Source organism: Canis lupus, chromosome 32 (assembly GCF_048164855.1).
Source record: "Canis lupus baileyi chromosome 32, mCanLup2.hap1, whole genome shotgun sequence".
Lineage (NCBI taxonomy): Eukaryota > Metazoa > Chordata > Mammalia > Carnivora > Canidae > Canis > Canis lupus.
In genome coordinates this window covers 5,892,724-5,920,047 of record NC_132869.1, presented here as the reverse complement: position 1 = coordinate 5,920,047, position 27,324 = coordinate 5,892,724, and the positions used below count along the sequence as shown (strand labels likewise).

Below are 27,324 nucleotides of genomic sequence, written 5' to 3'. Positions count from 1 at the left end.
CCAGCAACTTACGAAGACAAAAACCAGTACTGGATCTGGGCAAAAAGGTTCCAAGAATCAAGCCAGGAACCAGGCACTATTAATAGAACATGGATATGAGGTTCTGCTTGATGCTGAGCTACTCTAAATTCCTCATGATTAAAAAATAAATGGGCCCACCACTATCTGAGACTGTAGCTGCCTGGCAAGTGCCATCACAAGCCATGAAGTCTCCACCAGGGCCAGTGCCCACCCAAATCTAGGAGACTCTTGAGATTGGTTTGTTCGTGATATTCCCTTTTTTCAAAGAAACAGTTTTTGACAGGCAAAATATCACCTACCTGAATATGCATATCTAATAAAAGATGAAAGTAGAATTTGAGCTCAGGCAAGACCTTATCACCCCAATGTCTATACTCTTAACTCCATGCTCCCTCATATGATGAAACTGAGAGGGACTAAGGTCTATATTAGGTACAGAGGAAAGAGAAGTCTGCAGCATAGAGAAAGATGCATCACTTAATCAAGGAAGGACTTAGGAACAGGGAAGATGAGACACCAGAAGACACTGCTTGATATTTAGGAGTGTTGCTTCCATGGGGGTACCTACGTGACTCAGAGAAGAGGGAAAACGGGAGAAAAGTCGTGACTTCTATTCTTGAAGATGTCAATGGAATGACATGAGAATGCAAATGGAAAAGCAATACCACACAGAGACCCAATAAAAAACTCAGGCATGCTAAGAGCACTGGTGAAACTAGATTGGGGACCTGGAGGCAGGGAATGTCGGCCTGGGAAGTGAGAATGAGCTAGAAAGGGAGGTGAGTTGGTGGGAAAGAAAGGGTGAGGAAAAGAGATGCTTTGAAGATGACATGTGAGGAGCAGAGGATATTGACTTTGCCAGGATGGGATGCAGTTGAGTCAAGATATGGCACAAGATGAGGACAGTGGGGCCACAGAGCTGAAAGTCTGGGAGAGACCACCACCATCCTCAGAACTGTTGAGTGCAGATGAAAAACCCTGCCCAAAAGGCAGATAGAATCAAGATTCCCCATGAGATGAGCAACTGTATTCTCCAACCAGAGTTAGGAATGGCCTTATAGGGTATCATGTCTGATCTCAAAATATAGTCATTGGACTAGCAGCACACACATGGTTTCTGAACTTGTTAAAAATTCTGTCTCTTGGAGCCCACCTCACTTGTGAATTAGGATCTTCATTTTGACAAGATACCTGAATATTTGCATATACATTGATGTTTATCACTGAAGGGGAGTGCATAAGGGATAAGAGTTGTCTCTTGTGGAGTGTGCAAGAGAACTATGCCCAGAATGCTAAGGAACCAGGATTTTGTTGAAGAGAGAAGCTTTTTGATGCTTGTTGTGCTTCCCTAACATTACCCAGTACTGTTAAAATATGGACCTTCATGAGAGGAAAGGTGAGCCTAACAAATGGAATAGGGGAATATGTGGTTTAGCAGCCACATAAGGTGAGTCTAAGGTGAGTGATTTAAGGATATTCAGCTGAGGGACGCCTGGGGGCTTAGTGGTTGAGCATCTGCCTTCCGTTCAGGGAGTGATCCCGGGATCCAGGGATTCAGTCCCGCATCAGGCTCCCCACAGGGAGCCTCCTTCTCACTCTGCCTATATCTCTGCTCTCTCTCTGTGTCTCTCATGAATAAGTAAATAAAATCTTTTAAAAATAAAAAAAAAGGTCATTCAGCTGATCCTGGCTGTTGTTATTATCAAGCATAAAATCCCTACAAAGGCCAGAGAGTAGAGGCCCATGGGAAGAGCGTCTGAAGAATGAGAAGGGAGCACAGTACAAGGCACATAGCCCAGAGAGCTAGAACAAGCTCCCAGCTTCTCGGATTGGTTGTAAAATATTTCAAGCTGGTGGTAGCTTGAAATTGGCCATGGTGGAAGTATTTATACTACAGAAGTCAACAAAATACAAATCCAGGCTTTTTTTTTTTTTTTTCAAACCACTGGGGGAGAATAGACAAATCAAAGAAGAAAGCCCTGGAGTCAATATGTGTAAAGTATGGAAGGAGAAATTTAGGAAAGGAAAAGACAAGTGAATTCCTAAAAAATGAGGCTAGAAAATGTTACTAGGGATCTTTTATTCCAAACTCCTGGTAGTGACTAGGATTCATCCGACACCTTCTAAAACTCCTTTACATGGGTCTATCTCAAGAATGGAAGTTCATTGAATGTTCAAAGAGGATAGAAAAGGTATGAAACAATGTGCAGAATAAAATTCTGAACTGACTAGAGAAATCTATAAAGGTGACTGGGTAGTTGGTGCTCCATTGGAGTAAGATGTCCCTTACTTAAAAAACTTAAGAGTCTTCATCTGTTGGGATATAAGTCTAGACAAGGTGGATGGTGGTTCATCCAGGGTGGGCTTTTTCTGAATCACATGGATATTGCATTTAATAATAATAATGATAGGGACACCTGGGTGGCTCAATCTGTGAGGTATCCAACTCTTGATTTCAGCTCAGGTCATGATCTTGGGGTCCTGAGATCAAGGCTCAAGTCAGGCTCTACATTCAGTGCAGAATCTGCTTGTCCCTCTCTCTACCCCTGCTTACGCTAGCTCTCTCTCAAATAAATAATAAATAAATAAATAAATAAATAAATAAATAAAATCTTTAACAAATAATAATAATGATAGCTCTGGTGGCTTAGATCTACCCTTATGCTTTTGACATTATCATTATCTTTAGTTGAAAAACAAGTTTCTGATAAAGAAGCGTACCGTTGGAAGGCATCTCTCTCTTTTGGATCAAATTGTTAAATGTATTTAATAAACTATATCCCTGAATGTCTCTGCTCCAGCCAGGCCGTTTTCATTAGTTCCCATTGAAAGCATCTTGACCTTTCACAATTCTGTGGCTTTGCTTTTTCCATGCCTCTTGTTTGGAATGCCATTCTCTTTCCTGTCCGCCTGGTGCACTCTACTCAGACCTTAAGACCAAAACTACCTCTTCTAGGAAGCATTCCCTGACCACTCTTGCTTATAGTAACCTCTTTCTCTATTCAACACAAATTGTCTGGACAAAGTCCTGGGAGATTGTCTTACACTTTTTCAAATCAGTCTTAGGAGATGTAGTCTTTCCATTGCAGAGTTCTTGCTGTGGAGACAGGACAGGCAACAGTCACCTGCGTAAAGACACTTGATAAAAATAATACATGTTTTTCCTCTTAATAAATATTCTCTCCACTGTCAGATTCCTCAGTAGTCTTCTAAGCATGCCTCCCCTGTGCCAGTTTGCATTCTTCTGTCTCTTTGTTCTAAAACTAGACATTGAGAAATAGCAATGGCACCAGTGCCCCTTCTTTCATCATGTCACCAGCTCAAGCCAGCCGAAAGGATCAACCGACTTTGGTTCCAATTTAAATCTTTGCTTTAGATGATCAAATTGCAGAAAACCTAATTTAAGTAACCAAATAATGTGCATTAATAATACAATAAGCTTACCCTTACTGGGGTGGAGGGAAAAATAAATATCTTGATAATCTCAAAGGAGTCTCTAATTAGCTGAACAGATCTGAGGAGAAGGGAGCAAAACAAATATCCAGAGACCCTCCCTGCCACTCCAGGACACTCCAGGACCTGGGGCAGCACAGCTGGGTACCAGGGTGTCCGAATCATGCCGGGCTTTTTCCTTGAAGAGAGGATTTTATTTATTTATTTATTTATTTATTTATTTATTTATTTATTTATTTATTTATTTTTACCTTCTGGTGCCTCATGAAATGCTCGTACTCTATCCTATCACACACAGACGTGACCAGATCTTTGGAAAGAGCTTCTAATTATAAACATGCTGTTTATTTTCCTGGCCCTGTATCATCTGACTTTCTTTTCATTTATATGAAATACGAGATACCAGTTTTGAAGGCTTGCTGATACTTTGATACTTTTTAATGAAAAGAAGTTTGGTTGTGAGTTGGTTGCCCTTTATCTCTGTTTCCATGTAATTTTCTAAATCAAGTATCTCAAATTCACTTTGGAGGTGAGACTCATATCCTACTTTCTACTAGAAAAAAAAATCCATAAATCAGCACAGGCTAGGGATCTGGACCTGACTATGAAGGCAGGCCTGAGTGACACGTCCAGCATAGGTCTAAGATACACTCCCCACTTTTCCCTCCTTTTTTGGCCAAGGTTGCGTTATTTTCCATTGTATTGACCCTTGTTATACGTAAGCATCCTAAGCCCGTGGCAGAAGTTATGTATCTTTTTTTTTCCCCTTCCCCAGCTTACATGTACCTTAATTTTTTTTCAATGTGACATCAGAATTCATCACAGGGTAAGAATTCTTCCTCAGTTCATTGCTCAGAAAATACATAAACCTTTGTTTTTCAAGGCCAAATTCTTATGGTTTTGTTGTAGTTTGTTTGGTCTTTCTGCACACAAGCACTCTTAATAATCAAGATCTGGAATATATAATAATTGCTCCTTTTTAAAATGGATAAAACAAAGTTCTTAAAAACATTTCACTTTTTTATTTTTTAGCTTTATTCAATCAAAATGGTCACTCACTAATAGGCTGTAGGGGAGATACACACTACGGTTCCCAGCCTTTGGAAGGCTCCATTTCAGAAGTAGAGAAAGGGTAAATACAAAGAGGACTTTAAAGACACCTGAGGGAAGCCCATGTGTTTATCATTTGCAGCATAGAGAACAAGCAACCCGCATCTACTCAGAAGATGGGAGCTGGGGAAAGCAGGAACTGGCTGGGGACGAAGGCACAGAAAGGACTTTCTTGTTGCTTTGGAAGTCCAGTTGGCTTGGCACTGGCTTGGAAAATGCTTTTAAAAGGGAATGGCGACTGAGATTAGGAAAAAAAGGAGAAACATGATTTGACAGGAAAGATTAGAGATGATATTCTGAGCAGAGAGAGAGAAAGAGGGAGAAAGAAAGAGATAGTCTTGGAGATTAAATTGGGAAGGCTACTGGCTAAAGAGGTGAAATCCTGACATCAAGGGATAGAGAACAAGGGATAGCGAGGCAAATGTGATGTCAGGACACTTCCTTCACCCTATTTGGTATTGTCAGTCTTATATTTTAGGCATTCTACTGCTCTGTGATGGCAGCTCATTTGAATTTAATTTTTATTTTTTTAAGATTTATTTTTATTTATTTTAGAGAGTAAGAGAGTGTGGCGGAGAGGGGCAGAGACTCTCAAGCACACTTCCTGCTGAGCAAGAAGCCCCACGTGGGGCTGATCTCAAGATCCTGAGATGGTGACCTGAGCCAAACCCAAGAGTCAGAGGGTTAATGGACTGTGCCACCCAGGCCCCCCAGCTCATTTTAATTTTTATTTGCATTTCCCTATTACTATGGAGACTGAGTGCACTTCCAAATGTTGATTGGCCGCTTGGATGCCCTCTTTTGCATAGTGTCTCTCTAAGTCTCCTGTGCATTTTTATACTGGCTTGTCTATCGTTTTCTTGATTTATAGGAATTCTTTGTATCGCCTGAATGAATCTAAGCCCTTTGTGGGATGTAGGTATTGCAAATATTTTCTCCCCCAATAGATTCTTTGTTGAAGTGAAGTTCTTGTTATTTCTTTATAGTTAGTGTTTTTGTTTGAGAAATCTTTGCCTACACTGAGTTAGTTATACTGTATGTTGGGAAATTGAATTTAAATAAAAAATTTAAAAAAATCTTTGCTTAGGGGCACCTGGGTGGGCTCAGTCAATTAAGCTTCTGCCTTCATCTCAGGTCATGAGCCCAGGGTCCTGGATCAGGCTCCCTGCTCACCAGGAAATCTGCTTCTGCCTCCTTCTGTTGCCCCTCCCTCTCACTCATGTACTGTCTCTTTGCTTTCTCCCTCTCTCTCAAAAAAATAAACAAAAAAATCTTAAGGAAGAAAGAAATATTTGCCAATACCAAAGTAATCGATATATTATCCTATTTTATATTCTAAGAACTTAATTCTTTAAATTCATCCATTAAAAGCTACATTTGCTTAGAATTGAATTTTGTGTATGGTGTGAGATGGGGGTCAATATTTATTGTTTTCTTCATTATGGTTACCTGACTGATCCAGCACCATTTATTAAAAAGATCGTCACTTTCTCAGTATTGCTCCAGTTGGCATTTGTCAAAATGCCACATTTGTGTGTGGTCAATTTCTGAACTATTTGTCTAAATTTGCATAAATACGGCACTCTTTTATAATGACTTTATCATAACTGTTGCTATCCAGTCGTGTAAGTCCTTCAGCTTTGTTGTTCTTAAAGGTGATCTTAGGCAACTTGGCCCTTTCCATTCCTATATAATTTTAGAATGAGCATTTACACACACACACACACACACACACACACTCCTAATAATTTGATAAGATTGCATCGAATCTAAAAATCAATTTACATTGAATTGACAGTATAATGTTGAATCCTGACTCATAAATATGACGTATCTCTCCATTTATTTAGGTCTTCTTTAACTTATTGCACTAATATTTTGTAGTTTCATCTATAGCGATCTTATATATCTTTATTGGATTTAATCCTAGTACAGATGTTTTCTGATGCTATTTTATTTTTTTTAAGATTTTAAAAAAAGTATTTATTTTTGAGAGACACAGAGAGAGCAGAGACACAGGCAAAGGGAGAAGCAGGCTCCCTGTGGGGACCCCGACGTGGGACCCGATCCCAGGACCCTGGGATCATGACCTGAGCCAAAGGCAGACACTCAACCACTGAGCCACCCAGGTGCCCCCCTCTGATGCTATTTTAAATGATGTATTTCAAACGTTATCTTTTTACTTGTGTATTGTGAGCATGTAGAGATAAAGTTAACTTTTGCATTTTGTCCCTTAATTCACTTTGTTATATTGACTTACTAAATTAAATAATTTGACTATAAATCCTTTTGTATTTTTTACACTCACAATTAATGACAGCTTTGTTTCTTCCTTTCCAATGCTTATACCATTTGCTTATATTTCTTACCTTACTGCACTGTTGAGGAGCACTGGTATAATGTAAAATAGAAGTGATAATAGCAGACATCTGTCCCTTATTCATAATCTCAGGGAACAAGAGAGATAAAATATTATGTTACTGTAGATTTATTGTAGATACTCTTTATTAGATCAAGGATTTTCTTTCTATTTCTAGCTTGCTAAGAGTTTTTATTACGAATAGGCGTTAACTTCTATCCAAAGTGTTTTCCACATATTGGATGGATCATATGATCATTCTGCTAAATTCTATTTGAACTGAATTTTAAATGTTAAATCAGCCATGTATTCTTTCGTACTCTTTGCTTTAATCTGAATATATTCTCCTGACCGACCCTAAAACTCACTAATCCTCTCTTCAACTGTGTCAATCTGCTCTTAAAGTCATCTATTGAGTTACTAATTTGTTATGTTTAGTTTTAGAATTTCATGTGATTTTTTTAACAGACTCTAATTCTTTGATGAAATTTTCTATTTTGCCATTTACTTTCTTGAGCATATTGCTCAGTTTTTTAGTACATATATAACATGTATGTCAGATAAGTTCAGTATCCAGATCTTTTGACAGTTTCCTCCATTGTCCATTTTTTTCTTGTGGGTTTTCAATCATGTAGTTTTGCCAAGTAATCCTTTATATATATATACATATTTTTTTAATGTACCAGACATGGTGTATGAAAAACTGTAGAGATAACTTAAAGTTCTGTAGGATATTATATTCTTCCAGAGGGTACTTACTTTTGATTTTGGAAGACAGGGTGAGGCCAATTGCTCTAAACTATCCTGGGATTGAGCTGACTCAAAGTTTGTTGACTGTCCATCTGTCTTAACCCCTAAGGTGGAGATTATTGTGGGTCTCAGCTGAACGCCTCGACTGTTTCCCAGGGCCCCTCTTTCTTGGCAGACCTCATACTCCAGCTCTGTCTCTCCCTGACCCAGCCCCATGTGCGGCCAAGGTTGAGAACGTTTTGTTTGTTTGCTTGAGAGTTTTGTTTGCTTGGTAACCCCTATCTGTATAACTGAGTAAACTGCCCCTTCCCTGCTTTCACACACTCCTGCCTTTTTGATGTTGCCAACTCTTTTGCATTTCCAGAAGTCCCTGGGGGGTGTCTCACAGTCACTCAGGGTGAAGTATGGATGGTACTACTCTGGCCATGGCCATGCCCCATCCACTCTGGCCATCATTTGCATTGCCGTGGCCACTTGCTCCTGGCTGCCAACATCCAGGCCTCATAGCCATCTTCTGGTGCTGCATCTCAGGCTAGGCATCAGTCACTGTTCAGCTGTGGATCTGGACCAGAGCAGGAAGCTAACTTTCCATCCTTTAAATTCTGTTCTGTTACCATGTGCTCCCAGCTGAGGCCTTTAGGTCCCGAATGTTGTGAGATAGCTCTCTTTGTTTACAAAATACGCCTTTTGGTTCAAAATGTTCACCTGCTCCTGGGATAGTTCAGTCTGGGATGTCGTTTTTTTTTTTTTTTTTAATTTTTATTTATTTATGATAGTCACACACACACACACACACACACACACAGAGAGAGAGAGAGAGAGAGAGAGAGAGGCAGAGACACAGGCAGAGGGAGAAGCAGGCTCCGCACCGGGAGCCTGATGTGGGACTCGATCCCGGGTCTCCAGAATCGCACCCTGGGCCAAAGGCAGGCGCCAAACCGCTGCGCCACCCAGGGATCCCCAGTCTGGGATGTCGTAAGCAGCTACCATGCTATTAATCAGAAGCATCCCTCCTCTCCAATCTTCAGGTCCTGTTGCTGAGTTTGCCCTGCCAGATTCCACCTTAAGTAGATATCACTTCTCCTTCTGGGGCTCTTTCGTCACCCTGCGGTTTGCCACTGTCATCAGCACCTGATTCATCAGACATGCCCATGGATATGGGCACCTCTTCAGCTCCAACGGCACCTAACTCCACATGCCAGACCTATACTGGGCCAGCCAGTACTCCTGCTATAAATATAGGGAATGTGATATATTTAGTGTAACTATTTAAATTTCATTGACTATGATCACCTGGATTTAAGAACTAATTCATTCAGAATCAAACTGACTGGGAAACTCAAAGAAATTAATTTTTTGCACAATGTATAGTTCATTTTTAATACATTTATATTTTGAGATAATTGTAGATTCACATGCAATTGTACAAAATAATCCAGAGATCCCATAGACTTTTACCCGGTTTTCCCCCAATGATAACAATTTGTGTAGCTATAGTACAATATCACAACTGGCCAATTGACCTTGATATAATCCGTCAACCACATTCAGATACCATCAGGTTTTGTTACAGGCACTCACGTATATGTTTGTGTGTCTATTCAGTGCCAGGCGATTTTATCACCTACACAGATTCCTGTGGCCACCAAAATACAGAAGAGTTCCACCACAAGGAACCTTCATACCACTCTGCTGACACATCTGGGAGATGAGGAGCACTGCCTGCTTCCAACTGACAGGAAACGGGAGATTGGTCCCACCAATACAAGTAGGCAGAACTGGGCTGAAACTAGGGAGAGAGAGATGCAGTTTTCTCATGAATGCATTCATATTTGGCCAAAGTAGGGCAGGTTGCTAACAAGGCTCCCACGGCAGGGCTACTCCTTCGTTGGTTCTTTGACTAGAAAGAATAGGTTTTTCTTGTAGCTTAGTGTATGCATGTCTCTTGGCAGTTCCAGGATGCAGGCTACTAGAGCACCCAGCCTGGGATATATGGGAGGCAGGAGGAAATCTAGATTCATCACCATTTTATTTCTCAAGTCCCAAAGTCCCCAGGCAGGTGACCTTCTTCTTTCCTCCTTTGAGTCATCTTATGTTTGATATATCATGGCCACGGTTGTAATAGGGAGCATGTGGAGGCAGCAGGGTGCTCCACCTTGGCTAGCACCAGAGGTCCGAACTTACTCGGTTTTCTAGAGAAATGCAGAGCTAAAACAGGGATGCTGACACGGACAGTTAACTCATGTAAGCGACTTTTCAAGATGTGATCATTTTAGTTTAGCTCAGTATTCTGCATCTGTCAATATTCTATGTCTGACAAAGAGATGTGCATGTGGGTAACAAGAATTTGTGTTCAGAATGAGAATATTCTGTAAATGGCTTATGAAGCATCAAAGGAAATGAAATTATCTTCTCTGTCGTTTTGTGTGGGTGTATTTAGATGAGTTTAATTCTCTAAACGATGGTTGTTTTCCACTGTGTCAGAAACCCAATACCTAACCCATCTGGCTAAGAGACATGTTATTGCATATAGATATCTTGAAGCAGAGTTAGATGATTGACCAAATATGATGACAGTTCTAAAAACAGCACCACTGCGGGGGCGCTGGGGTGGCTCAGTGGGCTAAGCATCCTGATCTCAGGATCCTGGGATACAGCCACGGGACGAGCCCCACGTGGAGCCCCACATTGAGCCCCGGCATCTGGCTCCACACTCAGGGAGGGGTCTGCTTGTCCCTCTCCTGCTTCTCCTCCCACAAATTCACACATGCTCGCTCTTTCTCAAATAAATAAATAAATAAAATCTTAAACAACAACAACAACAACAACAAACCCAGCACCACTGGTGGAAAAGATCCTAAACATCTATTGGTGATGCAATGTCTTTCTTCAAGTATGCAGAGGTTATTAGGTAGAGACCCCCGGAAGGTAAGCAAGACAAAAACGTGCCAGGCTTTAAGCAATAGGATGTGAAATTATATTGGTTTCCTCCTTTCTGACATTTATAAAAAGTAATACACATTTTGGGAATAATATTAAACAGCACACAAATACAGAATAGAAGTGTGACAGGTCCCTTGCTCGCTTGCCCTTCAGCACCCTCCCCTCCGTTAACAGTTCTGGTGCGTTTGCAGAGATCTTTAGCAACAGGCTTCGGCAGTCGACGTTTTTCCTGTACAAGCAAACTTAAAACTTCTCAGTTTCAAACTGGAAGAGTTTTACAATCGGTCACAGGAGATGACGTGGGGTAAGCGGGTAAGAGCTCTCTCTCCAGGTCTGCTCCCGCTTTCTGTTCCTGAGGAGTAAGATGCGGCGGCCCTTTCCAGCACAAGCACACATGCTTTTCACTTGAAAAGGCGATTTCAGTTGCGCCTTCGGTAGTGGGCTTATTTCCAACTTTACATGGAACCTTCTCAGAAGTACAGCATGGGGGGTGTGGTGGGCATTCAGGGGGTGCCTGTCGGACACACTGGAGTTATTCCAAGAGAGGACAACGTATCTTCATCCATGGCCTTCACTTTTTAAACAATGGTTAGTAAAGAAACTAATTTCACAAATAATAGCATAATAGACTAAAGCTTGCCAGTTTTATACTAAAGCTCCAGTTTTGTTGTTGTTTTTTAAATCTTCAAGTCCCTGGGGCCCCTGGGAGGCTCAGTGGTTGAGCGTCTGCCTTTGGCCGGGGGCGTGATCCCGGGGTCCTGGGATCAAGTCTCTCATCGGGCTCCCTGCATGGAGCCTGCTTCTCCCTCTGCCTGTGTCTCTGCCTCTCTCTGTGTGTCTCTCATGAATAAATAAATAAAAACCCTTAAAAACATTTTTTAAATCTTCAAATACCATCCTTCAGTAGCCCAGTCTGCCTCTGAAACTCATTTGCAAAATTATGCCAGGTTGGTGTGGGGTAAGAGGGAACTGTTGATTAGTCCATAGCGGCTCAGCTCAAAATCCATGGAGCCTTGCCCAGGCGCCACGACAAGGACTCTCTCCCTCTTTCCAACCCCCCTCCCTTAGCTGAATACCTTTTTATGCTTAACACAGATCTTTGTGGTGGAAGGTGTGGTTTATGCACCGCCTAACATAGTGTACACATTCCACGGTGTGGAGGCATCGTCCGCTCATCGTAGAATCCCTTGCTCCACCTGGTACAATGCCTCACAAAGAGAAGGCACGTAATAAATACTGATTGAGCAGATTGAATATGCCACATCTTGATTTCAAGGGAACCCCATTCAGCTACAAAATTGGAGTTTTTCCTCCTGTTCATAGCTACATTTGTACAACAAACACCATAATTTTGATTCTATTTAGCTAAAAATAATGCTTTTTCAAATCAATGAGTGAATTCACCTGAAAAATTTTGCTAAGTGACTGGCAACATGAGCATTATAAAGGCATGTTTAAGTTTCCACATAGGTGAAAGCAAGCCTGAATTTCCCAGGGAAACTATTTAAAACCCTTCGTTCATAGCCAGTTACTGAGAACAGGATGTTTTTTTGGTTGATGCTGAGAATTGAAAATACTATTCAGAGAGACAAAGAGGGCAAAAGATGTTCTACTGGAAATTATACCAGCTCCAATAATCAGGTACGATGTTTTTCTAGCACGTCCCATTTTGGGGGAAAATGTGTATTCATTTGCATCACAGTCTCCGTGTGGTGACATCACAAAATGTTACCTGGAGCTTCTCCACCCACAGATATCTGAAGAAACACAGAGCATCTGCTCATTCTAGCTGCTGCGCAACACTGACTCTGAGGTTTCGAAACCCTGTCACGATGGTGACGGAGTCAGATGCTTCGGAAAGGTGTATTTCACCTATCCAGGTGACATCTCTGTGAAACCTAGAAAACAGAAGCAATAAATCTTTTACTCATGACTGATTCTCTCAGATTCACACAAATATGTTCCAGGTGAGAACATAGGCAAGCCTAACATTTAACTTTCCATAGGTAGTCAGAATAACGGTCAGCTTTCAGATCAAAGGAAAATCTGACTACCTAAAGCTGTAAGTTACAGAACCATAGTTTAGGGTTTGCTATTTAAGCCTGCAGTAGGAGCACTTCTAGAACACTAGAGCTCTTCTAATAAACAAAACTTTCTGCCTCCTGGGATCAGTTTTGACTTTCCTACTGCCATTTTGGGGCCTACATCCCTGAGTTGGACAAAATGAGCACCGTTTACCCAAGGTTTTCTACTACCCACTGTGGAAGCAAAGTGTCAGCCCTTGCAACGGTATATATATATGTGTGTGTGTATGTGCTTCTGCTTTAACACTGTGGGGTTTCATGGGAAGGGGGTAAAGGGGTTGCAAGTCACTCTCCTCATCCCACCACCACTGTGAGCCAGCAGCATAAGGATACGATCCTTGGGTGGACACCACAAATGGACCCAGTGCACCAGTCTAAAGGATCAGCTTGGCTTAGGGTTTCAGGGGTCCCTTTCTGCACCACAGGAGAAGACCTCTGGACCCTTTTCTCACTGGACACTGGGCCCAGAAAGAAGATGGCTATATCCACTGGTAGGGAGACGGACCCAGCTTGAACATTTTGTGACAGATATACTGAGCTATAATATTAAACAGCAGCTAGAGTCTCTCCCCAGAAAACTGCATAGTCCAACAGAATTTAACTGAACAGAGGACACCTTTCTTGTTCATCCATAAGGAATGTTCTCACCTGAGGTCTCTCCAGTTCTTGCAGGTACTTCTTTGGTGATGTAATACTCTGTTACATCCTTCGGGTCATACCCAAGATTTTTCTGATCATTTTTCAAAGCCACATCATGGTTTAACGGCTGATTCTTTTCCCTTTTCAGCGACTGAAGGCCGGCTCTTCTCTCTGAAATGCCAGAAGCACCCAGTCCCAGTGCTAGTTACTTGTACGAGTGCCAGCGTTCACACTCTGTGTAAGGACTTGAGATGGCTTTTCAGTTGTTTTCATTTTGGAGGCACGATCTGTTTCCCTCCCCGAGTTAATACAGATCACTGGCTTTAGGCAAAGCCTTTATCTTTATTACTTTTCTAATTTATGAAATTAAATTAGAGACCGTGGGGGGGAATGGGGGGAAGAGGCAAATTGGTTATCTGTGGTCCTAACCAAGAGGAACTCGGAAATACTGATCATACAATCACTATAAACATGTCCAAAAGAACTGCTCCCAACTCCCCACATAAAGACAAAGCATTTGGCAATGTATTTATATGGTTTAGTTTTATGTTAGCAATAGATCTCTGTTTTTAGACAGCAATTCTGAGAGAGTTCAACAGCTGAGTTGGAAACTACCACCTGCCCTCTAAAATTTTTAAGTGAGATGTGGATGGTGTAGTTTCAAGGGCAGACCCTGCTCCTTTGGTGTTCTTTGGTTCCAGCTGTTGACTAGGGATAATTTAGGTCACAACTGTAAAATCAAGAAATGCTTTAAATGTAAATTCCTTGCATTGCATGTCTCTCTTTGAAGAACAAGTGGACATTCTTGCAAACTACCAGAATAGGAGACCAGCTTTCCTCAGTCTAGCGGCTGTTAAGTAGATACGGAAGCCAAGGCCTCGTGAATTTTATATCACATTTAAGTTTTATTTTAAGGAGGTTAAAATTATAGGGCTTAGAAAACTCAACCAGATGCATCATTTTCTTTGTACTTTCTGGTCAATGTTTTCTAGTTTACCACAATAAACACGTATTATTTTTGCAGGGGGGAAATAGAGTCTGTATTTCCAGTAATACCTATCATGATGTTAAGAAGAAAATTAAAACAATATGGGGTGCTCACACCTGGATGAAAGAAACCTACAGGCCTATGCAAGTCACCTGGGACTCTTGGCTACATGTGCAGTGATCACTCTAATTATAATTTCAAATATTATCTTCACTATCTCGCAGAGTTCAATCTTACCTGTTTGTTCATCCATCCTTTGTTTTGCCCCACGAAAGATTCACAGCAGCTTACAAAGAGAAACAAAAGCTAAAAATGGAAGACAAAGGAAAAATGAAAAGTTGAGCTGGGTATGTACAAGGGATCATAATGGCTTGTAATGATGTTAACATGGGCCACGTGGGTGGTTTTGTAGGGTTTTTCTTAGCCCCTACCAAAGAAACCTGGTGAGTCACTAGATTCAGGATCTATAGGATCCAACATAGACCGGTTACTTGAGGGCAGTGTTACTGTTCTTGGTGCTAGAGCCAGCAAGGAAGTTTTACTAAGAGGTTCATAAAGAAGTCTACGTCCTTCGACGAACACCAGTGACATTTTTGCAATAGAGGCAGCAGTACCTTCGTTTGTGACAGAGATGGGGTTCTTCTCACGTGGCCTCTCTTTGTAGGCTGGTGACATCACATGGAAGAGCAGTTCTGCAGACGCTGCAGCTGGCGGTCACCTAGAAAGCGCCACCTGGACCACGCACCCATATAAAGTCTCAAAGCAGCATATGGCCCCTAGTAAGTGCTCAATAAATGCCAGTGGTTAGTGTTCCTACTACTATTCCCATGTGTCAGATGTGTGCCCCACCTTTTCTGGGGAGGAGCTGGGCTGCACAGTAGGCAGGGGGTGAAAGTAGCTGGCTGTCTGAGCTCCTGGATCTCGCCTACATAGTCTGGCACCTGTGTGAGCACGAAACGTGGCCAGACTGAGCTTGGGCAATGCCACATCTGGGCTCCAGGAAAAGCAGGTTTACTCCAGGTAATGCTCGAAAACTGAAACTCCATAAATAGGGTTATTGGCGGTGTGGGGAGCAAGCCAAATCTGAGCTAAGAGGAACACCTTCCAAGCAGAAACCTGTGAGCATCAGCATTTCATCCTTGGAGGGCGAAGTCCTTTTAAGGAATTTTTTAAAAGGCCATTAGAAATCCTTTGTGATTTCCTGGACTTACATCAGGATGAAAGAGAGTGAAAATGCAGCTTATAGATGGTTAGGCCATGTGACTCCAGGATCCAGAAGAATCCTCCTTTTACCTCCTGCTTTCCCTCTCCGCTCCTGCTCCTTGCTTTGTCCTCCTTTTCAAAACCTCATTAAACGGTTCACCACCGTTGGTCCTATCATGTCAGGAGGCAGCTGGTGCCAGAGTGGGCCCAGAGCCGAATCCATTTGGAGTTGAAATGCCCGCCCCCTGGGTTAATCTCTGGGGCGGGTGCGTGTGAAACGGGGGCAGCACCAGGCACGGACGAGGCGCGTCGGTGTCGAGTTCCGGGCCCCAGGATGTGTGGGGCCGCATCCCATCCCGGCAGTCACGTCACTTTCTTCTTTTACCGAAAACCCAAACCAGCTCCAGCCAGAGGGCGGTGGGAGTGGACAAACGTGCAGGGGGAAGGAGAACAGAAGCGTCTCTGCCAGCTGCCCCCCCCCCCCCGCCCCCCGGTCTGGGCTACCAAGGGCCTGGCCCGCCCTGCTGAGCCCCACGCAGGCCGGGCCAGGTCCGGGAGGAGTTACGTGCGGCTCCGTGTGTTTCTGGCTTCTCTGCAAATACTGCGACACCTCCGATGGGGAACAGCTGACACGAGTGACTGCTAATCCCCAGGGCGGAGCAGGCTGGCCCTCCCTCCCCGATCCCAGCAGATGGTGGCCCCGACAGGCTTCCCTCGAGGCAAGGGCAGGGGAAGGGCCCAGCGTCTGTGCCTTGGGCCCGCCTGCGCCGCTCCCCGCGGCCTGTCCCTGCCCGGAGAGCCCCGGGGACCCCCGCCCCGTGTCGCCGACCCGCTGCGAGGCTCAAGGTCAGCCAGCGGGCGGGCAGGGCACAGCAGGCGGCGCGGCCTCCCCTCCAGGAATCACCCGGGAAGGGCGCTGGGGACTTACTTCCGATGCAGATTCCATCTGCCGAGGTGGACCGGGTGGGTCTAGCTCGCGGCCCCAGGAGGCGCCCCGCCAGCGGCTGGAGGGCGGACCGGGGCGCAGTCGGGGGCCTGCATCCCACCCCACACTCTTCCCGCGGCCCAGCTCTGCGACCTCCAGCCAGGGAGGCCCACTGGTTCCCTGCCTCAGAGGACAGAGACCAGCCTTGCTCAAACTGCAGGATGCAGCCATTGCTCGCTTTGAACACTTCAGTCAAACTTTGCATCAAAAAATGAAATCAGGATATTATTTACACAACAATGTGAGTGTACTGATTACTGCTGAACTGCACAATTTTAAATGGTTAGCATGGTAAATGTCAAGCTATTTAAATTTAAGATTTTCTTAAATTTAAAGAAAGGAATATCTGGACAGCACCACAGAGGATACCTCATTTTTACATACTTGGGTAAATGTGACAGAATCAATCCTAATTTTCAAATTAAATGGATCCCTTAGGGGCACCTGGATGGCTCAGTGGTTGAACATCTGCCTTTGGTTAGGGTCGTGTTCTTGGAGTCCTGAGATCAAGTCCTGTAACGGGCCCCCTGATCAGTGGAGAATCTGCTTCTCTCTCTCCCTTCGCCCCTCCCACTCACCGTACTCTCTTTCTCTCTCTCTCTCTCTAATAAATAAATAAATAAAATCTTTAAAAAAAATAAACAGATCCCTCAAAAACTGTATCAAAGGAAAACCAGTCACTGGCTCTTACATTCCCATTGGCTTATATTTTAAGATACATAAAATATGGGTCAGCGTTTTAAAATGTAGAAATTGAGCAGTATTACAATGAACAAATATTGAACTATCACACAGCTTTAAGGGGAAAAAAGTGTTCTTTTCTACCATAAACATGATGCATATGAAAATACCTTTTGTTTAAAAAAAAAAAAAGAAAATACCTTTTGTTTTAAGTGGGAAGGAAATGAAATTGTTCTGAAAATATTTTAAGGGGTTAGATTGTCTTATGAAACTGGTATCTACGCTCCATCGACCTACCCTCTCCACCAGAGCAGGCTGGTCCCAAGATGGGACGCTGGAGTTGGCCTCCTGAGCCCCGAAAGGATTTGCAGAGGAATCACCCCGATAGCTCCAGCACTCAGCGATACACTGGACTTCCCAGGACTGCTCCCTTCACACCTCTGGCAGTGAATGTGGAAGCCTGCCATCCTGCCACCCCCAGGTTGAAACCTTCTTTCACACAAATGTTCATGAATTTCAGTCCTGCTCTACTTTATTTTTTTAAAAAGATTTTATTTATTTATTCATGAGAGACACAGAGAGAGAGAAAGAGAGAGAGAGAGAGAGAGGCAGAGACACAGGCAGAGGGAGAAGCAGGCTCCATGCAGGGAGCCCGACGTGGGACTCGATCCCGGGTCTTCAGGATCACACCCTGGGCTGAAGGCAGCGCTAAACTGCTGAGCCACCGAGGCTGCCCCTGCTCTACTTTAAAGACAATAAAAGGATATTCTTCAGGAAGGCTTTCGCTGATGCCTCCTCGGATCCCTCTTTTCATGACTATCCCAGCGATTCCCTCCTTTTTCATCCCAGCACATGCCGTACGCGGCTCTGACTTTTCTGTAATTGCTCTGTTCTGCTTTACGTATCGCTTTATTCCTATGACCAGCACAGCTCTTGTCCCACAAATATTTGCTGAATCAATAAATGAATGAAATTGACCCAGTTCTTCGAAAGAGACTGCAACTGCTGCCTCCAGGAGTATTGGAACTACTGAACTGTAACAGTGACTATTTGCTTTGTATCTTCTATGTGGATTCTTCTTTGTGTATCTTCTATGTGGATGGTCCCTCATTATTTTGATAATTAATAACCCCTACCAGAAAAAAGCTACCCTTACTGTGTCCTTTTTCAGAGGGGAAAATGGGCTCAGGAAAGTGAAGTGACTTGCCCAAGACCACATGCACTTGTAAGCGATAGAAACAGGATTTGAACTCAGGGCTGTCTGGCTGTAATGCCAGTCTCATTCCTCCTTTTCCATGGTTCTTCTGCATCTGTGTGAGCTGAGACCCCTCTGCCCTTCGCATCCTGTCAACGGGCATTTTCTTTGTAAAAGGCCTATTGTGTGGCAGGGCGTGACCCCAGCCAGACCCCTCACCTGGCTCCATCACCCAGCTGCCCCCATAGTTTCTTCTCCAAACCAACCCAAACATGGTTGGGGAGCTCAGGGAGCGAGGGCCCAACATTCCCCAGTCTGGGCAAGTATCTAATCAGTTGACCTCCTCAGCATATCAATCCAAGACCACTCTAGAGATGAGTGCCTGTGCCCAGTTTTCTATTTTTAACTGGTGTGAACAGGAGGGAAAACACAAGCATTAAAAATCCAAGTGCTAGTCAAGAACTGAGAATGCAGGACACCCCAGAGCAAATCAGTAATCTCTGTCCTTATGTCTCTCTGTTCCTTTCTTCCCTCCCCAGTTCATGGCATGTTTCCACTCCCTTCTCCAAAGCCCCGAGACCCTTCTAAATCTGTTTCCATGAAGGAGCTGGTATCATTTCTATCATGGCTTCACAGGCTCTAATGTACATATGAATCAAATGGGCATCTTGCCAATTCTGAATCAGTAGTTCAGGGGTGGGGGTGGGGGGAGTGGTGAATGGAGGCCGAGACTCTGCTGTTTCTAACTCTGCTGTCCTGTGATGTGTTTGGTTGGTTGAAGTGGCTGTTATCTTCTTGACAAGAATATCTGCTCTTTCAGTCTTGTCTCTGCTTGGAATTAAGGCCTTTGCCCCCAGTTTGTTCCTCTACCCACCAGCAAGTGCTCAAGCTACTTTTGGCGTTTGTTCCTTCATTCACTTTGGCAGCAGGGGATCCTTTTCTGGCCTGAAGTCAGGAGTCTGAGTTGGAGCAAAACCTTGGCAACATGAGGAGAGTTACCTGATATCCATGGTGGGGTAAACCTGGCTCCTTCTCCAGCAACACTTGGCCAGGCTCTCTCTCCAATTCTTAGCCTCGTCCCTAGTCAGACCCTAAGCCATGCATGAGCTGGGGATCAAGGTGGCCTCGGTTCATCTCTGCTTTCGGACCCAGAGGAACAGGCCCCAGCAACCTGAGCTGGTGGAGACTAGACCAGCAGGGTGACCTGCCCCAGGGACCCACTTTCTGGCCACCCAAATGTGCTGCTGTGGTGCCCTTTGAGTCCCCGAGGACCGCCAGGGCTCTCCTGCAGCTCGCAGTGGTGGAAGATGAGAAGCTGCTGTCGCTCCCCTGCTGCCCTGGTCCAGCTGTCAGGACCCCTCAGCGGAGGGCAGGGGGCCAAGCCTTCCCGCTTGCACAGGGCTTATTGTCTTAGGCGGGCGGGGCTGCGAGGAGCGAGCCCACAGCTCAGCCAGGGTGCACCTCCATCCAAGGGGGGTAGGAGGGGAGCTGGCGTCGCTTAGTCTCCCCCTGCCCCCTACCCTGCACCGCCCGCCCCTCCCCAGCTCCCTATTTGGCCATCCCCCTGGTTGCCCCCTCCCCTTCCTTACATGGTCCGGGAGCCCCCTGGCCCATCCTCTCCCCTGCCCTTGGCTCCATGAATGGCCTCGGCGCTCCTCAGTGGTGCGAGGGCGACCAAATAAGGCAAGGTGGCTGAGCAGGCCCCCCACCCCTGCCCCCGGCCGCCGCAACTGACCCCGTCCTCAGCGCCCTATAAAGCGGCGCGCCCCGCGCCCGGCACCCAGCGCCTGCAGCCCCAGCCGAGCCGAGCCCGACCCGCCGACGGTGAGTCAGCGCTCGCCCCCCGCCCCGCGGAGCCCGGGCCCCCCAGCCCGAGGACACCCAGCCCGAGGCGCCCCCCCCCCGGCCCCAAACCCCCAGCCTGCCGCGACACTACTTTTTTTTTTTAAAAAAACCAAACTTCTCGGTGTGATCCTAAGTTGTTTGGCCGCGGGCGGTCACAGTAGAGGGGCGCGCAGGTGGTGATCCGTGCGCCCCCCCGCCCCCGCGGTCGCCGGGGTCCCTCCAGCTGGGGCCCGGGCAGGGGGTGCGGTTGGGGCCTGCGGGCTCCGGGTCGGGGGAAGGGCTGGGGAGGGCTCGCTAAGGGGTGGCGGCAGCTCCTTGCCCCCTGGGCCCGGGGACCCCTCCCCTCCCCGCCCCGCCCGGGCTGAGCGCGCGCCGCCCCGCTGTCCACCTGCAGAGCCCGCCGCAGCTGAGCCGGGATGTGCGACGACGAGGAGACCACCGCCCTGGTGTGCGACAACGGCTCCGGGCTGGTGAAGGCCGGCTTCGCGGGGGATGACGCGCCCCGGGCCGTGTTCCCCTCCATCGTGGGCCGCCCGCGCCACCAGGTAGACGCCGCTGCCCGGCCTGCGGTCCTGGGGTGGCCCGGCCGGCAGCCTAGGAGGGGGCCCCCTGACGCCCGGTCCAGGGCCTGCTCAGGGCAAACGAGGAAAGGACGGACGCGCGGACAAGCGCGCAGACAAGCCATGCTCCCCCCACCAGCAGCACACCACCCAGGACACCTGTCCCCCAACTCTCAGGGGCGCTGCGCTCCCAGGGTCCCCTCCCCGTGGGGAAGGTCGGCGGCAGCTTCTCTCCTCCACTCCTGACCTGCGTGCTTAGCTGCCAGGGTCTCCTTGGCCCCTTACACACTTCTGTGCGTGACTTGGCCTTCGTCCCCTAGGCCTGCTCCCGGCGTGGCACAACAGAACTGCTCTCAACCAGAGGGACCCGACCCACACCCAACCCTTGTTCACGGCCAGCTTACGGGGCTCCCAAAGGATGCAATCCATCTGCTTCCTGGCTGTTGCATTTTTAGGAGCCAGGCGTGACAGTGACATGTCACCTTGTTTATTAAAAGAAGTGCCATGCTCTTGGGCTTTGCCACATGCCCTGCCAGACAGGCTGCCAGGAAGGAGAGTCGCATTCATGGGCACTGGTGACTGACGGGCAGTGCAGGACAGCGCCTGGCAGGCTGTGTTTCAGGGCAGAGCGGTGATGGCAAATTAGCCCATCTTTTCATGTTCACGCGATGAACAAAATCTTTTCTTGGGAGAAATACAATGTGTCATTAATTCAGTCATTCCACAATGTCGTCATTTATATTTCAGTTGACATGGGTGATGAACTTAATAATTTAATGAAGGCATTATGTATTTTTAAGATGAGGTGAGGCTGTACTTCTTTGATGAAGCGGCCCCAGTTATAGTCTAAAGAATGGAATTTTAAAAAAAATTGGAAAAAAAAAAAGAATGGAATTGTACCTGGGGAGTGTGGGGGTGGGTGGGGGAAGGGACTAGACTGATTCTAAATGATATTTCTAAATCGGGGTAAAATTGTATTTTTTATTTCTGGTATTTATAGGGTGTTCCTCGACTTGGGCAGTTAGGTGTAAATTTATAAGGCATCCGTTATATTCCTAAAATGCTGGAAGCTTGATTTCCCCATCTTTTTTCTTCTTACAGGGAGTCATGGTGGGAATGGGACAGAAGGACTCGTATGTAGGTGACGAGGCCCAGAGCAAGCGAGGTATCCTGACTCTCAAGTACCCCATCGAGCACGGCATCATCACCAACTGGGATGACATGGAGAAGATCTGGCACCACACCTTCTACAACGAGCTCCGTGTGGCCCCTGAGGAGCACCCAACTCTGCTCACCGAGGCCCCACTCAACCCTAAGGCCAACCGTGAGAAGATGACCCAGATCATGTTTGAGACCTTCAATGTCCCTGCCATGTATGTGGCCATCCAGGCGGTGCTGTCCCTGTATGCTTCTGGCCGTACCACCGGTATGTTTGGGCTATGGACACAGTCACTGACCTTGCCATGAATCGGCTTCCCTCGCGCTCCCTGGGAGGGTGTCCCAGAGAAGAGAGGGAGGTGCCAATAGTTTCAGATCACGTACCTCTCCACGTGTTGAAAGCCCGAGGAGGTAGATCCCTACCCACCCTAAAGTAGGTGACGTCACATACCAAGATTCCACATGATGTTACAAACCCGGGACGCAGCCATCGCTGGTATGTGTTCATGCCCACACAGCGCCTGGGCAAACATCCTCAAGGAGAACCGACAGTCCCTACAGGGTCTGAGTCAAAAAAGAGAAAACACGTGCACGTAAGATGGGAGGAAAGAAAAACACGCCTGGATGTTCCCATACTGAGCGAATGGCTGGTGAAAGATCCCTTTCATTTGAAAGGGTCCTGGGGAAATTTTTCTACTACAATATTGAAAAGGGTGAGCTGTTGCTGGCTTCAGATTTAGCCCTCGTTGTGCTCATTTTTATTCTTTGTGTGTAAGAAACCTAATTTGATCTGGATCCATGCCCAGTGCTAGTATCTTTTAGCCAAGATTGGAAGTAGGCTTTGACACAGCTAAGGGGATGGTGTCCTCAGGGATTTACTTTGCTCCTGTCTGTTTCTTCCTGACAGGCATTGTTCTGGATTCTGGGGACGGTGTCACTCACAACGTTCCCATCTATGAGGGCTATGCCCTGCCCCATGCCATCATGCGTCTGGATCTAGCCGGGCGGGATCTGACTGACTACCTCATGAAGATCCTCACTGAGCGTGGCTATTCCTTTGTCACCACTGGTGAGTGTGTGTGTGTGTGTGTGTGTGTGTGTGTGTGTCATCTGCCACAGCAACGTGTCTGCCTTCTTCCACAACCAGAGAAGCTATCTACTCCCCACGGTTGACTTCCTTCTTCGGAGTTTGACTGTGATACCCTTTATTTCTATAGCTGAACGTGAAATTGTCCGTGACATTAAAGAGAAGCTGTGCTATGTTGCCCTGGATTTTGAGAATGAAATGGCCACAGCCGCCTCCTCCTCCTCCCTGGAGAAGAGCTATGAGCTGCCCGATGGCCAAGTCATCACTATTGGCAACGAGCGCTTTCGCTGCCCTGAGACACTATTCCAGCCCTCCTTTATCGGTGAGTGGTAGGGCCTGGGGCAGAGGTACAGCCTTTCCCTGGAAATCTAGGGGTGGCCCAGAGCAAAATCTATTATCATCAAGAAGGATTAAGGAGCCCTTGAGTTAAAAGAAGTCATAGCTTAGGGTCCCACACAGCTCAGCCTCACATCCTGGTGACTCAGTAAAGGGAGGGCCATACTGTTCTGTCGCTGTGATACGACAAAGATGACACACTGACTTCATGTCAAAATAAAGGATGAGACAGAGTAGTAATTGAATAACCTGTATCTGTAGGAAAGGAATGATTAGTCAGAAGGGCTGACTTATTCCAGTAAGTACATTACCAGTCGCCGGACTTACTCTGAAGTTACTCATCATTGAATGAAACAGTAATCATACTCATAGGAATGACTGGACCCCTGCATCTTACCAAACATCCTGCCTCCGAATGATTTCTAAGAGGAAGCTTGTCGGAATCTTACCTTAGTCCATAAATAAAAATTGCATTAATCTAACTCTAATGCACGTCTCACCCTTTCCAACTTCGCACGTCTAATGTTTGTGTTCAAGTGTTCATTCCCAGCAGGTGCTGAGCACAGTTGTTTGTGTCTTGGCAGTTGGGGATTAACTGTCAGCACTGTTAGAGACACCTGTTCCACAAACGCCTTGCAGTAGATCTTAAAGAAGAACATATGTTTCAGAGACAAATGGGTGACAGTTTATCAACACAAAGGAATCCTTTCTTCTTCCCTCCACCCTGGGCCCCTGGCCTGAGTGCACTGTGATTTTTTTTTCAAACTTATTTCTAGGTATGGAATCTGCTGGCATCCATGAAACAACTTATAATAGCATCATGAAGTGTGACATTGACATCCGCAAGGACCTTTATGCCAACAACGTGCTATCCGGAGGTACCACCATGTACCCTGGTATTGCTGATCGCATGCAAAAGGAAATCACTGCCCTGGCTCCCAGCACCATGAAGATTAAGGTAAAGAACTCCTGTGGGTGGGAGAGCCAAGGCGGGTCTCAGTATTGCAAGCAGAACTCATTCTTTGTTTCCTGTCTCCTCTACACTTTACCTCTTAGCTTTTTTAGCACTTTTCCCAAGATAGGAGACTTTAAATATATTTTCAAGCAATGGATAATAATAGATCTTGGAAGAAAAAAAAAAACCCTACATCTTCAAACACACTTTAAAAGGCTCCAACTTTTCGGCTAGCCTCCACCAGACATTTAGCTTGTTGCCACATTATACTCTAGATCAGAAAAGTGGAGCAATGCTATTTTGTAGTCTTTGATACTGGATATAATGAACCAGAGGAAAGTGCATAAAACTTGATTCAGCCATAATACTTTTGAGGATGAAATATCTTACATTACAATGAATTAACATCTAAGATTTGTTCTGTGAATCTCACCAACATGTTGCTTGATCTGTTGCCTGGAATGTCAGAGTTCACTGGAAGCTTTTGTTGTCTTTCTGCAGATCATTGCTCCCCCTGAGCGTAAGTACTCTGTCTGGATTGGGGGCTCCATCCTGGCCTCCCTGTCCACCTTCCAGCAGATGTGGATCAGCAAGCAAGAGTATGATGAGGCAGGCCCGTCCATCGTCCACCGCAAATGCTTCTAAGGTGCTTCTCTCTTAGTCTACTTTACATTCAGGACGACAGTATTCTGCTTCTTGGAATCTCCCGAACCACCCTTCCTTATCTCTCATCAATCATTGTACAGTTTGTTTACACATGTGCAATTTATTTGTGCTTCTAATATTTATTGCTTTATAAATAAACCAGACCAGGACTTGCAACCTACCAAAAAAGCCTCTCTTCTTTCTTTTCCTGGTGGTCATGGGAGGGTGGGGCCAGTGTATGCTTACTTCAGTCTGTGAATTCATGTATCATCAGCTTTGTCCCCATGAGCACTGTGAGATCACAGTACCACAAAGCTCATCAGAAGAATTGGTGTGCCATTTATTTAGGAGTTACAATACTAAATAGCAGTTTTACACTTTGGAATAGAATCATGAATATTTTTCACATCTGAAAAGTAGATAGATTAGATTCACTCCACAAAAACAAAGATGCAAAATTGGATTTCAGGATTCTTTGAGATTAGTTATTATGAATGAGAATGAACATTGTTTCAGCACATATTCCAGTTTTTTTTGTAACTTTGTAGAAACTATATATATATATATATATATATATATATATATTAGTACTGAGAAAGTCAAAGATTATTTTAAATAACTTAGCCTAAATTATCAATTCTAGACTTCTCAGTTGTCTTCCTGAGGACTATGCATGTTAATGATGAAACATGGAGTCCGGCTCACCGTTGAGCCCAGCCATCTCCTGTTCCAAGTACTCCCTAAACAGACCAAGACCATTGTGCTTGCAATAAATGTGAGGAAACAGGCACCAGATCCTTTTTGCCTCATTAGTAACTAACTTCTGGGACAAAGGTCTTTCTTTGGGCTCTTCTTCATCTTTGAAATCTTGAGATCTGGGGTTGAGTGCAGTAAAGGCTATGAAGTCCACCAAGAGGTCAAGGGGAGTGGGAAGCCGCAATATTCCCTTTATTCCATGCTGGACTCTCTTCAAATTACACTGTGGGGGCTGCTGGGGGCAGCATCTGAAAGAAATCAGTCATGCTCTGTCCTTGACGGGCTCGCATACACTACCCATAAACTCCCAGTGTGTGTGGTCTGGGAGGCTTCAAGAGATGGACATGGGTCTGGGTCTTGAAGAATGGTTAAGAATTGCAGTGGTGAGAAGAGCGGGCAGGAAATTTCAGCAGAAGGAAATGGGGCAGCAGCCAGCAAACAAGACACAGGGCAGGCTGGTGGGAGCTGATGACTTAGGAAATCAATCTGCAAAGGTAGATTTCCACGCGATTGCAGAAGCTCTAAGATGTTTCATTTTCAAGTTCATTGTTCAGGAACCGTTGGAGCATTTGAATGAATGTAATTTAACTTTTATCTATTGATGAGGGCATCAAGACTTCTAGAAAGATGAAACAAGTGGTGCAACGTTACACAACTTGTGGACTGTCCAAGATGGGAAGCCACATTTTCTGACATCTAATCTATTGGTGCTTCTTAAACCATCTTTAGTCATAAAATTTGAATCTTAAACTATACTCATGAAGTTAATAAACATAAATATAGAGATATAAAACTGTAGTCATGGTCTTAGTGTATTCTATCACATACCCTTTTGAGTGTCTGGGTTCAAAATTTTGAGTATGTAGGGCTCATCAGACATCGTTAGTAAAATTGCCAATGCCATTACTCAAGCTCATACTTGTATCTTTATATTATTCATTCCAAAAATATCTTTTTTTAAAAGATTTTATTTATTCATGAGAGACATAGAGAGAGAGGCAAACACATAGGCAGAGGGAGAAGCAGGCTCCCTGTCAGGGAGCCTGATGCAGGACTCAATCCCCAGACCCCGGGATCACACCCTGAGCCAAAGGCAGATTCTCAACCCCTGAACCATCCAGGCATCTCTCCAAAAGTATCTCTTGATCCCTGACTCCAGGCCAAGCACAGTAGTAGGTGCAGGGGACACAAAGATGGATTATTGTACATCTTCTGTGCTTAAGGAGTTCAGAGTTTAGAGCTCCATATTTAGCATACCGGAATAGAAGTCCTTTTCTGCATTAAGCATCAAATAACAAACTCAGTGGCAATTTCCTCCCAACTCCCACCTCCATCCCCAGTTGTATGTGTAGCACAGATAGATTGGCTTAAAAGATAGGTATCAGCCAAGGAGATGGATTTGGGGCGTATATGAGGAGATATGATTTAGCTAGTCTCTGTTTCCCTTTCATCTCTCAAACTGAGTACATAAGTATCATGAATTTTATCCTTGGAATATAGCATGAACACTTCAACTTTAGACAACTGGCTGAGCTATCATCTATGGTTCCTTTCACGTAGGATTGGAAAGG

General features: G+C 45.3%; 1 protein-coding gene and 3 long non-coding RNA genes across 4 annotated transcripts; 2 read left to right on the top strand and 2 right to left on the bottom strand.

Annotated features, from left to right (window-relative positions):
* Window positions 1-10,647: 10,647 nt before the first annotated feature.
* On the bottom strand, window positions 10,648-16,356 carry LOC140622650 (uncharacterized). The gene is made up of 4 exons (XR_012022341.1): window positions 14,962-16,356; window positions 14,585-14,653; window positions 13,369-13,530; window positions 10,648-12,534 (listed from the first exon to the last, which is right to left on the bottom strand). It is a non-coding gene; the product is annotated as an uncharacterized lncRNA (long non-coding RNA).
* LOC140622649 (uncharacterized) lies at window positions 12,456-15,179 on the top strand. Its single transcript, XR_012022340.1, has 4 exons — window positions 12,456-12,603; window positions 13,508-13,597; window positions 14,384-14,694; window positions 15,012-15,179. It is a non-coding gene; the product is annotated as an uncharacterized lncRNA (long non-coding RNA).
* Window positions 16,357-16,492: 136 nt separating the features above from the next.
* ACTC1 (actin alpha cardiac muscle 1) lies at window positions 16,493-25,186 on the top strand. Its single transcript, XM_072808279.1, has 8 exons — window positions 16,493-16,776; window positions 16,974-20,235; window positions 20,651-20,801; window positions 21,918-22,242; window positions 22,882-23,043; window positions 23,192-23,383; window positions 24,174-24,355; window positions 24,854-25,186. Exons 3-8 carry the CDS (start codon window positions 20,673-20,675, stop codon window positions 24,995-24,997), a joined length of 1,134 nt encoding a protein of 377 aa, XP_072664380.1. The 5' UTR covers window positions 16,493-16,776; window positions 16,974-20,235; window positions 20,651-20,672; the 3' UTR covers window positions 24,998-25,186.
* On the bottom strand, window positions 20,379-21,715 carry LOC140622651 (uncharacterized). Its single transcript, XR_012022342.1, has 2 exons — window positions 21,064-21,715; window positions 20,379-20,884 (listed from the first exon to the last, which is right to left on the bottom strand). It is a non-coding gene; the product is annotated as an uncharacterized lncRNA (long non-coding RNA).
* Window positions 25,187-27,324: the final 2,138 nt, after the last annotated feature.

Excerpts from the sequence above, each read along its gene's own strand:
- ACTC1 (XM_072808279.1), top strand. The coding sequence starts at position 20,673 with ATGTGCGACGACGAGGAGACCACCGCCCTGGTGTGCGACAACGGCTCC. Across the intron at positions 22,243-22,881 it reads TGCTTCTGGCCGTACCACCG|GCATTGTTCTGGATTCTGGG; the intron begins GTATGTTTGGGC and ends TCTTCCTGACAG. Across the intron at positions 23,384-24,173 it reads ATTCCAGCCCTCCTTTATCG|GTATGGAATCTGCTGGCATC; the intron begins GTGAGTGGTAGG and ends ACTTATTTCTAG.